We start from the raw sequence: 15,556 nt of genomic DNA, 5'->3' as shown, positions 1-15,556 counted from the left end.
ACAAGGGAACGTGGCATCGTATCAGGCTACGTGCGCTGATTTTTAAATTAAGACATTTTTGTGGAAGCTATGATGTCTATTTACATTTTAATTGCTATTATATGTTTTTGAAGATGTATAGAATTTGCGCACATAAGTACGTCAGAAAAATAATTTTAGAAAACAATAAAAGGTACACCAGTTAATTAATAATAATTCCAATAGATACAGTAGCCTAATAGTCTAGTCTAATTCATATCGGTAGACACAGGCCAATGTTATACTCCGGTGGTTTACAGTCAATAGTTCAGATAAAGAAAAACAAAATCTACAGTCATTTTCAGATTTTAATATCAGAACCCTTAAAAAGGACATGGTACAACACACAGCATATAAACACACATTCACATTGCAAAATAAATACTGTACACGGCTGGTTTGTCAATCAAACATGTTCCTCAGTTCATATTACAAACTTTGAACAAGTTTCAGATATTAAGTGTCTATTCTAAGGCTCTCAGACAGTATCGTCTTTGACAGCTATTGTTTTCTGGCACAAAGGAAGGACTATCGCCACTGGATGCATTTCACTGGTCGACATTCTCCTCCTTTTCCCATCAATTCTCCATATTATTCCAACAGTTATTCGTCAAAACATCTCTGTCGTTTAGCCCATCAGAGTGAAAGCAATAGCAATGTGCAAAAAAAATCAACGTTTTTCAGTCAATGTAGTATAAAGGTAACCTGCTAAATTTCTCTGAGTGATCATCAACAATACTTTTCAATGCAGAAAACATTCCAGTCCAAGGAAGCTGAGAAAGGGGCCGTTCAGACCGAACGCGTTCTTTCGCTAAAACAAGCTAGAACGCAGGTGTCTCATGACGCATTTTTACAATTTGATGGTCTTGTAAACTTGACATGGCGTGTAAAAAGTCGGCGTTCTTCTGAGAGATGCTGAAAAAATGTGTTTATTTATAATCCATTTAAAAAAACTAATATGGACGCAAAAACGTGTTTGGTTTCCGATATTTTTATGTTTTTGAAGGCAAGAACACGTCCTATATGAAAGCATACTTGGGGGCCATTACGGGTCGCTTTCTTGCGTTCCGTCTGCGCTATTGTTTTTAACAGTTAATCTATATACGAAGGAACTATACGGATTTTTGGCCGAGGCATCGCGTCCACGAGCGTTGTTATTAAGACATGTCAAGTTAAAAACGCGTTCTGTTTTATTTCTTGCGCTCCGTCTATTTTTAACACAAGAACGAGTCCAATAGCACATGTAGGGCCTACATCTCCAAAATGTCTGCGTTACATCTGGAAAGCATCGCATTCTAATTAGCATCTGATAGACATCTTAAAAAGAGCAGATTACATACATTCTGAATCATAAACATCTCAAAGACATCGGCTGAATGTAATTTGGATATCCGAGAGGAAACGTCTTATTGACGTAGGCCTATTGCAGATGAGCAAACAACCTAAAAAAAATACGTCTTCCAGATGTAAACACACACATCAACGTCTGGGTGATGTACGTGTGCTATCGGGGTATATGAGCGCCCCCTAGGGGCCATTCACATGATGCGTTCCGAATGCGCGACTTTTTTATTTGTATTTTATTTTTTTAATTGGTGATCTGTGTATATGCGCAGGAGTTTGACGGGCGTCTTTGGCCGTGGTGTCGCATCCATGAGCGGCGCGTTAAGGCATGTCATGTAAAAAAAAAAATACAATAGTAAAAAAACGCTTTCTGTTCAATACTTCTGTACTCTGTTTATATATAGGTGACTGACAGACAGACAGACAGAGTAGACAGACAGACAGATAGAGTAGACAGACAGACTAGAGAGAGAGAGAGAGAGAGACAGAGATAGGAAGGCCCCCTTAGGGGCCATTTACAAAATGCGTTCTGTCTGAGCCTTTTTTTTGTTGTTTTGTTTTGTTTTGTTTTTTGGCTGTTGTGTGCGTTGCGCGCCATGAGCGCCGCGTTTTTAAACACGTTTTAAAAACGCGTCTCGAGACGACCTGTGTTCTGTTTCATTCCACTGCGCTCAGTCTAGCGGCTACTTAACAAGAACGCGTTCTGTTTGAACGCGCCCTTGTTTAACATTATTGTGTTTGATACACCTGGACAAAGTCTTCACAGTGGACCTTTCCTCGTGGGATGAAGTAGTTCGGGTTATCAACTTTTCAGGTGAGGCAAAGAGGACAGTTTTTCGACTTTGCCAAAAGCAGCAGCACTTTCCACCCCTTTGAGCCACTCTTTACACTTCCTCACGACAGTCTCGTCCACGTCTCCATCCTCCTCCTCGTACTCCACATCGTCATATTTATGCTGATCATTGAGGAGGGAGATCTTCACAATGGTGCTAATGTCATTTGAGCCCTCCAGTTTGGCAACCGGTCCGGAGCTCTTATTATTGGAGGAGCTGCCCTGAGCTCTCTTGGACGGGAAAACGCGACGGTGTCTCAAGTCCGCCGAAGCGCAGCACTTCTGTTGCTTGGCCATCATCTGTTTCTCCAGATTGCGTTTTTGGATAACCAGGATGGCTTCCGGGGTCAAGCTGAGGGAGAAGTGGATCTCCTGCTCACCTTCTTCTTTTGCTAGAGAGGTCCTGGAAGAATATTTATGGCTGGACTCTCCAGAACTGGATCTCGGGACGCTTTCGCATGAGGTAGCCAAGGGTTTGGGAACGCTCAGCCAAGAACGTTTGCTGTCCGTCTCGGGATCTGGAGGGACTCTCCTCGGCATATTTAGTGCCGGTTGCTTTAATTGACTCGATGGCCACGATGTGGAAAGTTTATCTTTCTCCGATGCCTTGTCGTCCTCTGTTCTTTGACTGAACGTGGAGTGCGGAGGCGCGACATTGTCCCTGCTCTTCTTTTTGCTGAACAGCTCCTTTCCTGGCGACGTTATTCGTGAGTGCAGGTTTATCGGTGGAAAAGGCATTTTGAGCGCGATCGGTACACAAAATAGTGAAGAGTCCGCTGCGTAAATGGCGTGAGAAATAAGTCCATTCGCCTCGGTCCACCCGGATCTTTGGGTGTCAGACGCAGTTGTCCATCACGCTCCACATCTCACGGCTAGACTGGCAAGGGGCGGAGCAACTGCGTGCTTTATATAGTTTTAGACGGAGGGGGCGTGGCCACAACGTAAATGTATGAAACATGCCACTGGACCACAACAAAGCCATGTTCAATTGAAACCTTACTGCATGCTATACAGTGGACCCTAGAAGTATGTTATCAACAATTCAATTACAACTAGTAAAAATGCTTATTTTTTATATTAGTAAATGTATTTCATTTTAAACATGTTTGATTTGGTATTTCAGACATCTGGAAATGGATTTCAGATATCAATAAATTAAAGAAGAATAAAAACAAATCTAAAAATGTTTTCGTTCAACATTTAATCACGTGCAGGATATGAATAATAGATATCTATAGTTCAATTTTACTAGTTACAATGCTAATTCTTGAGATCATAAAAGGAATTACTTAGTGAAATGCTATTTTTTTACGCAATGACATTTATGCATTTAGGTATGGCTTAAGTAATTAAGTGTCCAATTATTTTTTAGGGCCATATATATTTCTATATATGCCTTTTTTGTAATAAGATATAATTATTTTCTGCTCACAAAGATTCAAGTAATTTATCTCATGAAATAACTTGGAATGCAGCAATTGGAGTTTTACAGTATAACCAGTATTGGGTATGTTACTTAAAAAGTAATACACTACTAGTTACTAATTACTTATCTAGAAATTGCAATCATTACTTTACTGATTACTTCAAGTGTATTTTTACTAATTCAGTACTAATGATAAATTACTAATCACTTCACTTTTAAGTTAATTTCTAAAAGTTGTAGTTTTTCTGGTCAGCAAATTAAAAATAACGTCAACACTGATCAGCCACAACATTAAAACCACTGACAGGTGAAGTGAATACCATTTATTATCTCATTGCAATGGCACCTGTCAAGGGTGGGATATATTAGGCAGCAAGTGAACAGTCAGTTCTTGAATTTCATGTGTTGGAAGTAGGAAAAATGGGCAAGCGTAAGGATCTGAGCGACTTTGACAAGCGCCAAATTGTGATGGCTAGACGACTGGGTCAGAGCATCTCCAAAACGGCAGGTCTTGTGGGGTGTTCCCAGTAAGCAGTGGTTAGTACCTACCAAAAGTGGTCCAAGGAACGACAACCTCTGAACTGGCGACAGGGTCATGGGCACCCAAGGCTCACTGATGCGTGTGGGAGTGAAAGATAGCCTGTCTGGTCCGATCCCACAGAAGAGCTACTGTAGCACAAATTGCTGAAAAACTTAATGCTGGCCATAATAGAAAGGTGTCAGAATACACCGTGCATCGCAGCTTGTTGAGTATGGGGCTGCGTAGCCACAGACCGGTCAGAGTGCCCATGCTGACCCCTGTCCACCACCGAAAGCATCTACAACAGGCACATGAGCATCTGAACTGGACCATGGAGCAACAGAAGAAGGTGGCCTGGTCCGATGAATCACGATTTCTTTTAGATCATGTGGATGGCTGGGTGTGGGTGCGTCATTTACCTGGGGAAGAGATGGCAGCAGGATGCACTATGGGAAGAAGGCAGGCTGGTGGAGGCAGTGTGATGCTCTGCTCTGGGCAATGTTCTGCTGGGAAACCTTGGGTCTTGGCATTCATGTAGATGTTACTTTAACATGTACCACCTACCTAAAGATTGTTGCAGACCACATACACCCCTTCATGGCAATCGTATTCCCTGATGCCGCACTGCAAAAATTGTTCAGTAATGGTTTGTGGAACATAACAAAGAGTTCAAGGTGTTGACTTGGCCTCCAAATTCATCAGATCTCAGTCCGATTGAGCATCTATGGGATGTGTTGGACCAACAAGTCCGGTCCATGGAGGCCCCACCTCACAACTTACAGGACTTAAAGGATCTGCTGCTAACATCTTGGTGGCAGATACCACAGGACACCTTCAGAGGTCTTGTGGTCCATGCCTCAACGGGTCAGAGCTGTTTTGGCGGCACAAGGGGGACCTACACGATATTAGACGGGTGGCTTTAATGTTGTGGCTGATCAGTTTATATTTCCTACTTGTTCATTGTCGCATACAATCAGCATCACATGTTTCTCCTGTACAATGGCTTGTTAGTGACTCTTCATCACTCACAGAAACGCAGACATAAGAACATAATTCAAGTTTTCATGTTTGCTGATAATGAATATGTTCTTGTTAGTGACTTTGGCATAGCACGAAGAAGGTTAAAGACGAGCTGTCTCTGTATTATTGATCTGTTGCCCCCCTTTACAGCTATCCATAATTTCACAGTGACAGCTATTCTGTGAGCCAGCCACTGCGAAGTGTTTCAGCCCCAGCGAAATGAAGAACTAAATCAATAGGCTTATCCTTACTGCTAACCAGCACACACAGGCAGATGCTCATTTTCACAAACAACATCGATAGTTTGCCTTCAGAATTAAATTAGCGCACAAGTAAAGAGATTGCTTGAAGTCAAAACTCTCTCTGGCCTTTAAAAAAAACACACGATTCAGCTTTAAAGCTAGGGTATATTTTGTTTTTTCCATGTCCGTTTGTCTCGTGCACAGTTAAGTGCTTTATCCTTTCAAAGTAGAATTAGTTTGACACTGAACGAACATTCACAAGAAAATTTTTACTCCTAATGTAGTCCTATATAACATGACAGGTTTATATATAGCTTTGTATGACATAGATCGGAATTTAATCAGTTATTCACTGAAAATATTACCCTTTCCTGAAGCTCAGCTCTTTGCATTCGACTGGCACATTGACGCGTTGCACCAGACTTGCTGTCACTGAAAAACAGCAATTGCCAAAACAGCATTGGTTCTCATGTGTCAAAACCAAACATGACACAGCAGCTCGAATATGTAGTATGGAGAATAAGATTTGAGAGTTGCAGCAGAGGGATAGATTTCCAGTGAATGACTTTAATTTTGGTCTGTCAACACTCAGAAGCTATCATATGGATTCAGAAGTCTTGGAATATCTTGCATATATTGTCATATGGTCTACTTTTATGGTGTTTTTTTTAGACATATTTGGAGCTTGACAGTTGTGGTCACTATAAACTGTCATTCTATGGAAAAAGAATAGCGTGAAGATTTTTCAAAAGTTTCCTTTTGCGTTCCACAGAAAAAATGTAATAAGTGAAATCACATCCATAGCCTACACATAATGAAATACACACTGAAGATTAAAGCATTTTATCTTAATGCTGTTTTTGCAGTCTAATATCAAAAGCATTATTTCCTCTCAGCTAAAATCTGGAGGGTCCACCAACATCTCGTCATGGTAATTAGACATGTGATCAACATTGTGCACAACAGAAGTGTGTTGTGGAGGAGAGATGCTAAAGAAAACAGAGCTCTCCCACAGTTGTCATGGAAACCACATCGGCGGAGCCACAGGCACCATGCTTAGGCAGTCTAAAAACAGACAAGCCATTAATTAGGTTATTAGGTCACGTTAAGATCATGTGATGCTCGGATGTATCTTAGCATCTGGGGGATGATTATGAGAGTATAAAAATAACAAACTATTGTTTCTTAATTAAGCTCACAAGAGAAAAGGGAGATTTGGACACGTGGAATATGTTCATCAGTTCTTCTCCAGCGATTCAATATGGCAGCTGTCTTTGTTGCCCTCGGCTCAGATAATCAACATTATATACATCATTATTAGACTGTAATGTATGGCAAATTAACTACCTAAATTCACACAACAATAAATGAAGAAAGAATCAGTATTGCATTTATTTGGTGACTGGTAACATGAAATGTTGTTTTGTTAATATATTTGGTAGAAATATATTTTTCTGTACAAAAGTCAACAGTAGTATTTTCATTCATTAACACCACACTTCATAATCAGGCACTTATTCTTTTCACTCAGTTTTAACTGGCAGTATATATCATCTATGAAGCATCATTTAAGGCATTTATCCTCCTCACGCACACATAAAAAAATAAAAAAAATCAGATAAAAAGAAAACATTTACTGCAATTATTACATATTCACTCTTAATATTAAACAATATTCACTTAAAAGTATTATATTAAGACAAAAGAGGAAATGTTTTAAGGTCACTGAAAACAGTGCAGAAGGTTCAGAGATGACAAAAATAATCCTGAAAATATTTTACATATTTAATCTTCCACAGCGGGACCCGACATCAGATGAAAAACTGAACATTTAGCTCAAACAGGAGGTGAAGCACTTAATAACAGCATCCCTGTGAAAATACAAAAGACATTTATGCTTACACTCAGATAAAGAGTATTGTGTATTGGGGATGGGGTCACAGCATTTGTGGTCGAAAATAAATCCACAGAAACAGATGGATAATGAAAATAACACTGATGAGAAAACCCTATTTAATCCCAAATAAAACGACAGCTCAGTGTTAATGCTGTTTATTACCTTAACATTCAACTTAATTCCTTTTTTCAGACAGTTTTGACAGATTGTCTCTTTGTTGTGGCAGGGCGGAGCTCTTACATATTTTATTCTGTTTTGAAGGGAAACTTTACAAAGCGCTGGACAACCCTCTTGGTGTGAAGTTGGGCTGAGCAATATATTGAATATTTATGATACTGTATATTCAACATGATTTTGCCAGAGATATAAAATTAAGCAACACTGTGAATATCAATTAGATTTGAATGCACTTTATTATTTTGCCATTAAGCTTTCTAAAGACTATCAGTAGGCCCGTTTTGTGATCTTTCCTTGTAAATATAATAGCTTAAAAACAGAGATGTTTTAATAGCGTCTTAAACTTCAATAGCAAAAATGGCGTTAGAGTTGGAAAGTTTCATTCACTTCAATGAATCAGTTGAAGCCATTCTTTTCAAAGAATCGATTGAAAATTCTGATTCAATACTTTGCTTGTGTCCTCTCTCAAAAACATTACCTAAAAGTCTGGTTTTTCCATGTATTATAATATTTTAGTAAACTATATATATATAGGTAAATATTGGTGTTTATAACTATGTATTGTTATATTGCTGTATAAAAATGAAAATGATAAAATATTAAATTAAAATCCACAGAAACAGATGGATAATGAAAATAACTCTGATGGGTATATAATTCTAAATAAAATGACAACTCGCTAATGCCGTTTATTACCTTAATATTCAACTTATTTATTCAATTATTTATTTATTTTTTAAACAGGGCTTGCTTTTAAAAGATATCTTTTCTTTGTTCTGGTAAGGCATTACAAAGCACTTAGTACAGAGTTGGGCTGGGCAAAATATTAAATATTTATGATATATTCAAGATGACTTTACTAGAGATATAAAATTAAGCAACATCTAGTGTTGCATAAAGTACCCAATCATCATACTTAAGTAAAAGTAAAGACATCTTTATGGAAATTAACTCAAGTGAAAGTCAAAGTAGCCCATGAGAAAAATACTAAAAGTATTAAAGCAACAGATAATACATGTGCTTACGTTTCAAAAGTACAAGTAAATAACGCGTGACTAACCACACATTCAATATTAAATTAAAATCCACAGAAACAGATGGATAATGAAAATGACACTGATGAGAAGACCCTATTAAATCGTAAATAAAATGACAGCTCGCTGTTAATGCCGTTTATTAGCTTAATATGCGAGCTCTTGCATATTGTATTCTTTTGGAGTGGAAACATTACGAAGCACTAGTCTGGACAACCCTCTTGTTATGGAGTTGGGCTGGGCAAAATATTGAATATTTATGATACATTCAACATGATATTTAAAATGTTTCATGATCAGAAATTGCAAATATCAATTTGATTATTTTAATGTGCTTTTTTATTTTTCCATTTGTGTTGTAAAGACATGTTTTGTGATCGTTCCTTGTAAATATACGACCATTAAAACAGAGATGTTTTAATAGTGTCTCTGAACTTCCATAACAAAAAAATGGCATTAAAACTGATAAATTTGATTCATTTCCATGAATCAAAGTTCAATCTCATTTGCTTCAAAGAATTGATAAAAAACAAAATAAAATTGTAAAAATAATAAACCAGTAACATTTTTTCATTATCACTCCCGCAAAGTCTCCATGTGGTGTTTTTCATGTATTAAAATGTAGCGGTCAACTGATATATCGCAGAGGCCGATAAATTTTCGCGTTTGGCCGATTTGTTTCTTGAGGACGCTGAAAATCGCCTGCTTGCATGTGAAGCGACTGAGACATGTAAACGAGCAGTCAGGTTTGTTTTGTTGTTACGTGCCATCGTGTTACTACAATAATAATCCGGTGTGCAACAGCCTCATTTAAATGGTCCAAATATCAGAGCTGCTGCAGATGCGCTTGAACTCATTATGTTAAAGTGTCCGACTGTTTCATTCTCCCTCTCTCTCCTCAACAGTTCAACTTGTAACTTTTAACTGTCTTGTCAAATGAGAAAAAGGCAAATATCAACAAAACTAATATCATATACCGTCTGCAAATATGTACATATCTTGTGTAAACAGATGTAATAAACCAACCTCACACAACTTCAGCAGATCCAGCATCCTGTGGAGCACTCATAAATCTTCCTCTAAAGCACGCATTCTAACAGTCTCTCGTCAACAGTTCCCTGTAACTTTTCTAATGATAAAAGGCATATCAATAAAACTTGTATTGTATACCATTTGCAAATATGCAGATATTTCGTTTAAACAGACGTAATTCACGAACCTCATGAAAATCCATCATTTTCTTCCCGTCGATCGCTCATCTAATATCTTCCTCTGAAGTGTGTATTCTATCAGCCAGAATCAAAAACTTCAGGACCAGGATCAAAAGTTCCTCTGATTCACAAATCAAGACGACAATCCAAGCAGGCAATCCAGACCGTTTAAACTGTCAGGAGCTTGAGGCTCGCACTGGATCCGCACGAGTACGTGAATGCAACTTCAAGGCTGCATCTGAAACCAGGAAAATGCTGCCTCCGGAGGCTGTATACGGAGGTACGATGAAAATAAGGTGCTTTTCAAACTGTTCGGAGATCAGTTTCCTTAAGAGTTCCATTCATTCAAAACAGATGTCAATTAAGCCATTAACTGATTAGGCAGCAAGGTAGCAAGTCAGCTGCCCACGTTTTTGGATGCAGCCCAAGTTAAAAGCGCGTCACGTGCTCAGTTAATGTCTTATTCACTATCACTGTATGTACAGTTGGTTTGATTCTATATTTTTTGAGTAAATGCGATTGATAACATGGACATGCCATCCATGGGTGCTGGACTACTGTGTGTACTGTTATTTGCTTCTTCCTAATATATTAACAATTTCTTCACATGCAAATAAATTATTAAATTTGATGACTAAACAGAAATCTGAAGAAACTGCTCTCTACCATTTAAATACTATATAATTTTTTAGTTTTTGTGAAACTGAGTAAATATAGTGCTAAATAATTTTTTTTTAAATTTTTTTTTAGCAATGTTAAATGTTTATGTTTGTTATTTACTGTATTAAATTGTGTGATATATCGGCATTGTATCGGCCTATCGGCCACCCTGCTCTCTGGATATCGGCATCGGCCATTAAAAACCCATATCAGTCGATCACTATCAAAATGTATTTATATATATATATATATATATGGCAGAAATTGCAGTTTATTGCTATGTATTGTTAGATTGGTGTATACACTGTAAATGAAAATTATTAAATATAATTTTGCCTTGTGTTTATTAAGGTTATTTTTTTAAAATGCATTTTTACTTTATTTTAATTCTTGCGTTAACCATTTTGAATCTATTTCACAGCAATTGCTGTCTGGTTGAAATGATGGTTCCTCTGGTTAAAAAAAGAAAGAAAAAAGCATATAATACATATATTATATTTAAATGCAAATCCTTAAGTATCATGATATATATACTGAATATCACAAAAGGTTAAAAAATATCAAAATCTAATTTCTTAGCTATATGGCCCAGCCATCGCATGGAACAAAAGAATGAGGTAACCAACACGGTCTCCACGGCAACAGCAGCAGAACAAGGTCAGGGTGCCTTCCTCGCCTCAGTCTCTTTCTCCGCCTCTACCTCTGTCACCCTCTCTAAATGTGTTGCTATGCAGACTTTGTCATGCTCAAAATTCACAGGAAGTGGAGGAGGCGTGAAAGCAGTCAAAGTTAAGGGAATCAAAGAAAGAAAGAGCCTGAAAAATGTCTGCAGATATGTTAGTCATCCTTCCCAAATTACACGCACCCACACACCAGTTGCAATCAGGCCAGTAGCGTTTAGCCTTAAAAGCGCTGCACATAAAGCACGTAAATAAATGATGATTAACTCCCACTGCTTTCTGATGAAATATCGGAGCAACGGAAGCCCCGGCTTTACAGCACAGCGGGCGGATTTCCTTAAAAAAACAGCTGAATAAGTCAGAACCTAGTGGCTTAAGATTTAACTTAAGATATCTGTTTTTGCTTTGAATACTGCTGAGTGGGTTGTAAATATGAAGTCGTCTGATTAATTTTTTTATTTGTATTTTTTTGGACATATGATAAAAGACACCTAGTTTAATAATAATAATACAAAATATTTTAATAATTAACAGAATAAAAAATTGCCAATATAAGGGAATAACCAACTGCCAAGAAGTGTAGCAACTTGGTGCATTAATGTACAATGTGCATTCACAGGAGTCCATTTAGTCATTTTACAATGGCTTTAAATTTGGCTAAACAAATCAAAAATTACAGTCAGCACTATCTGTTTTATAAATTAAAATCTAAAATGATGGTAGACAATATAGAGAGCAGTATAATTGGCCAATTAGGGTTAGGGTTAGTATTGTGTTTATTGTGCTATAATATCTTAAGCATTATTTACAACTACTTTTTTATTTGATGTTAATTTGTAAGAGCCACAATTGCCCTGATTAAGAATTTATTTCAATTAATACATTCTATTAAAATATTTGACATAAAAAACACCATACTATGTGTTTTTATATGATAAATATAAAACACTTATCCTTATAAAAGTAAAAAAGAAATAAATTAAAAAGCCTCATACAATAAATTTCAGGGGGCAAATATTGCCTCTTAAAAGGGATAGTCCCCCTAAAAATGAACTTTTTACATTGTACATTTACTTGAAGTACATTTTCGACACTGTTGGCATGGTGTGAAAAACAAATTATGGGCTAAAACTAATTCAGAGACATTAAGGGATTACGATTAGCGTATTATTTTAGCAAATATCAATATGTTGTTATGTTATTATTTGACACATGAGGAGAAAAGGAGGAGGGGCGGATATACAGCCTGCTCAGTAAGAAAACAGCCGAATGTTCAAAACAGAGATAAGCAGCTCATGACGTGGAGCCTGCTTGTACTAATCCAGTAAAAACAATGACGAGCCCTAACCCACGGTCTTAAGCTACTCAGCAACCACATTACTGAGTATATTGGGTGTGGCTATTTCTAGGAAAACAATCAACAATGAAACAATGGTGACAGGGACATCTTAAGATCAAACATCTACAGGTAAATGGAGAGATGGCTCAAGGGTTTGGTCTTTAGATGAAACAATAGCAGCAAGTGGAATTCAGAAGGAATCACTGAGGAGGAATTGTTTTGCTCTTTAAGGCAGAGCTCCCTGAAGCCGAGAGGGCAACATGTTGGGGGGGATGGGGCTTCCTGGCTGTCAGAATCTATCAGATACATGCTTGAGTACCTCTGGCTGGAGAGGAGGGGGTGATGGGGTTCAAACTGGGATGCGAAACGGTATAAAGACCCCGATTATACCTGGTATTAACATGTGAGCAGTCACCCGAAATGCAAGTGGTCAACCCTAAATACAAGTCTAAACGGGGTCTAAAATGTTTTGTGATCAGATCACAAAAAACACATAGGAAGGTAGTCAAAAACGCATGTGACAACATCGCATTTGAGGCGTAAACGATAATCCATCCTGTATGTGTCCCGGACAGCAGCAAAGCGCCACCCCTCACTTGTCAATCAACCGCTGTGCGTAAACAAGAGTTTAACTTTGCTGGTTACAAGTGGCTTAAAAGGGGTCATTAAATAGAAAATCAAATTTTCCTTGATATTTAGACATATAAGAGGTAACTGTACTATAAAAACATACTGTAAATTTCAGAACTCAAAACTTCCTCCCCAGTCTAAAAAGAGAATTTATAGTGCCCACTCTGAAACGTCACTTCAAAACTGTGTGTTCGTGACGTCACGAGACATTACTCAGTTGTATTTACATGCTCCACAACATGCATACGTCATCGCACCATTGGCCCCACCCCCTGGTGCTCAGTTTGTATCGTAAACAGAGAGGGAGAGAGACAGGCCTAGTGTTACCAACTATACTTGAACACCAAAAGGGGACCCATCTGGACTATTTAGAAGACTTTTGTGCATATAACATACATTACACAGACGTCTTTGACTGTTGTCATGTTTATCGCGCTGCTTTTAAAAGACGCGGTGCAAGTTACAACTCAGAAAAGGAGACATTCAGCTGCTCTGCGTCTTGCTGTTCTTGAGCCCATCTGCACTATTTATAATTGTTGGTGTATGTAAACCAGCACTAGCTGGATATCTTCGAGCGTTTGGATGCGTTTCTGGCGATCTGCACCTCAGTGCACCTATGTGTGTATGTCTCGTGCTATGGACTGAGTATGTATGGCTAATATCAGAGTGGACTGCTTGTGAACCAGTCATAATACAATTCAAGCTTTGCAAAGGAACCATTATTGAAGCATGGGGCAGTTAAAAACACTTGGACTTGACTGCAAAATCGTGAGTAAATAGTTTCATTCATGAATATTTCAAATGTCATGACTGTTTGGTGGTTATGGTGCTGATGTGCTTGAGTGAACAGTTTAAAATATTCAGATGTTGGATGTAAGTTGTGTGAAAACCTTGAAATTTAGTTTTATAATTTTGTGGAGAGCTTGTTTATTCTCTTCCGATTGAGTTTCAAATATGGCTGAATTTGAAGGGGTAAACGATATTAGCCAATCAGAACAGTGGACGTTTACACTGAAGTTTAAAGGAGACGCTGAGGCCAAAACAGTGCGTTTCAGTTAGAGGGCCAGAGACAGGGTGGAAAAATGATCATTTATTACTAAACTATAACAGTTTTCATGCAAAAAACTTTACTGACATTATCAGTGGACCTCAGGGAAGATAATAAAATTATATAAAAAAATAGCATTTCATGACCCCTTTAAATAGAAATAACTGTCCGATCTGATACATACACAAGCACGACAACTTCACGGATCATCTTCAGTGTGTCTGATATCAACACATGCAGGGAAACAGATGATAAGCACCCACAGCAAATTCAGGTACTCCAGTAAAATACAGGATAATTCTGCTTGAAATGTTGCATTTGGGATTAGATTAAACAGCGCACCTTTTCTGATTTTGCTGCGCTTTAATATCATGCAGTAGCACAGTAACAGTGATTAATGTATGTCGCCATGAAATCAGAGACCCTTTTAAGCAACCAGGTGTAAACAGTGATGTGTCTGACCTCACCACATGTGATCAGATCACCTGAGACGCATCTTATTACCAGATATAAACGGGATCAAAGATTCTTTTCCAGACCTAATGATTCAACATTCTGATGAATAGAGTGAAACAGTCGGGTTCTGGAAGTAAAAATCCCATTCATTTTCTCCATAGAGAAAATTATTTTTAGCAATAACATATAAATCTTTTGAGATAGACCTACCATGAGCTTTGAGGTTGTTAAGTAATGATATATGCTACAGTAGAAGCCACAAATCAGTGCAATTTCAACTTCATTTGTAAATAATTGTATTTAATTGTTGAATTCATGATAAAGAACTACACTACCCATAAACCTAAAGAGATCCACCAATCTTAAAAATGTGATCGGTGCCAAAAGAACACAGTCTCCTTATACTCCCCATCAGCTGAAATATTTGAATAAACTTTAAATATATAACATTTTGTAGTTTAAATAAAAGAAAGGGGGTCTCATTTAAAATCATGCAATTAATTAAAAATGACATTTAATGCAGTTATTTTTTAACAATGCAATAATGCATATACTGTATTTAATTAGACATCAAAATGTATCATTCTGTTTGGTGCAATGTTCTAAAAACTGATCGGAATTGGAGTTGATCGGATCGGAGCAACAGTAAAAGTTATGCTTTGCTTTTTTTTTTTTAAAGAAAAGGAGGGACAAGTCAAAGTCAATTTTTGTGGTTATCAATATTATGCCACAAATGCTGTCGATTAAGCTTAACTTGTACTGAACCCGAAATATTCCTTTAAATTTTAATATAGGCCCATATTTTAAAATGAATGATTATTAAATATTTATAATAATAAATATATTTATCAGTCACTGCCAGTCTCAACATGTGGGTTAGTAACTAAATGATGAATGAATTTGTATTTTTGGGATAACTTTTGTGTTATACCCTGCATACCTCTGGCCCATTTGGGATCATAACAAACAGGCAGAGTGTTTATGAAAATCACAGCTACAAAAACTTTCTATTATTCTGTCTT

General features: G+C 37.5%; 2 protein-coding genes across 2 annotated transcripts in view; both read right to left on the bottom strand.

The window, feature by feature from the left end:
• Positions 1–318: 318 nt before the first annotated feature.
• LOC127413942 (proline-rich protein 18-like) lies at positions 319–6,636 on the bottom strand. Its single transcript, XM_051651524.1, has one exon. It carries the CDS (start codon positions 2,930–2,932, stop codon positions 2,165–2,167), a length of 768 nt encoding a protein of 255 aa, XP_051507484.1. The 5' UTR covers positions 2,933–6,636; the 3' UTR covers positions 319–2,164.
• Positions 6,637–6,770: 134 nt separating this feature from the next.
• Positions 6,771–15,556, bottom strand: part of LOC127413947 (vesicle transport protein SFT2A-like) — a 35,277-nt gene continuing 26,491 nt past the window's right edge. Inside the window, exon 8 of the mRNA XM_051651530.1 lies at positions 6,771–7,273. Within this exon, the coding sequence (XP_051507490.1) occupies positions 7,234–7,273 (40 nt within the window). The 3' untranslated portion in view covers positions 6,771–7,233. The remainder of the gene's footprint in view (positions 7,274–15,556) is intronic.

This window comes from Myxocyprinus asiaticus, chromosome 23, assembly GCF_019703515.2.
Source record: "Myxocyprinus asiaticus isolate MX2 ecotype Aquarium Trade chromosome 23, UBuf_Myxa_2, whole genome shotgun sequence".
Classification (NCBI taxonomy): domain Eukaryota; kingdom Metazoa; phylum Chordata; class Actinopteri; order Cypriniformes; family Catostomidae; genus Myxocyprinus; species Myxocyprinus asiaticus.
This window is presented reverse-complemented; position numbering and strand designations above follow the sequence as displayed.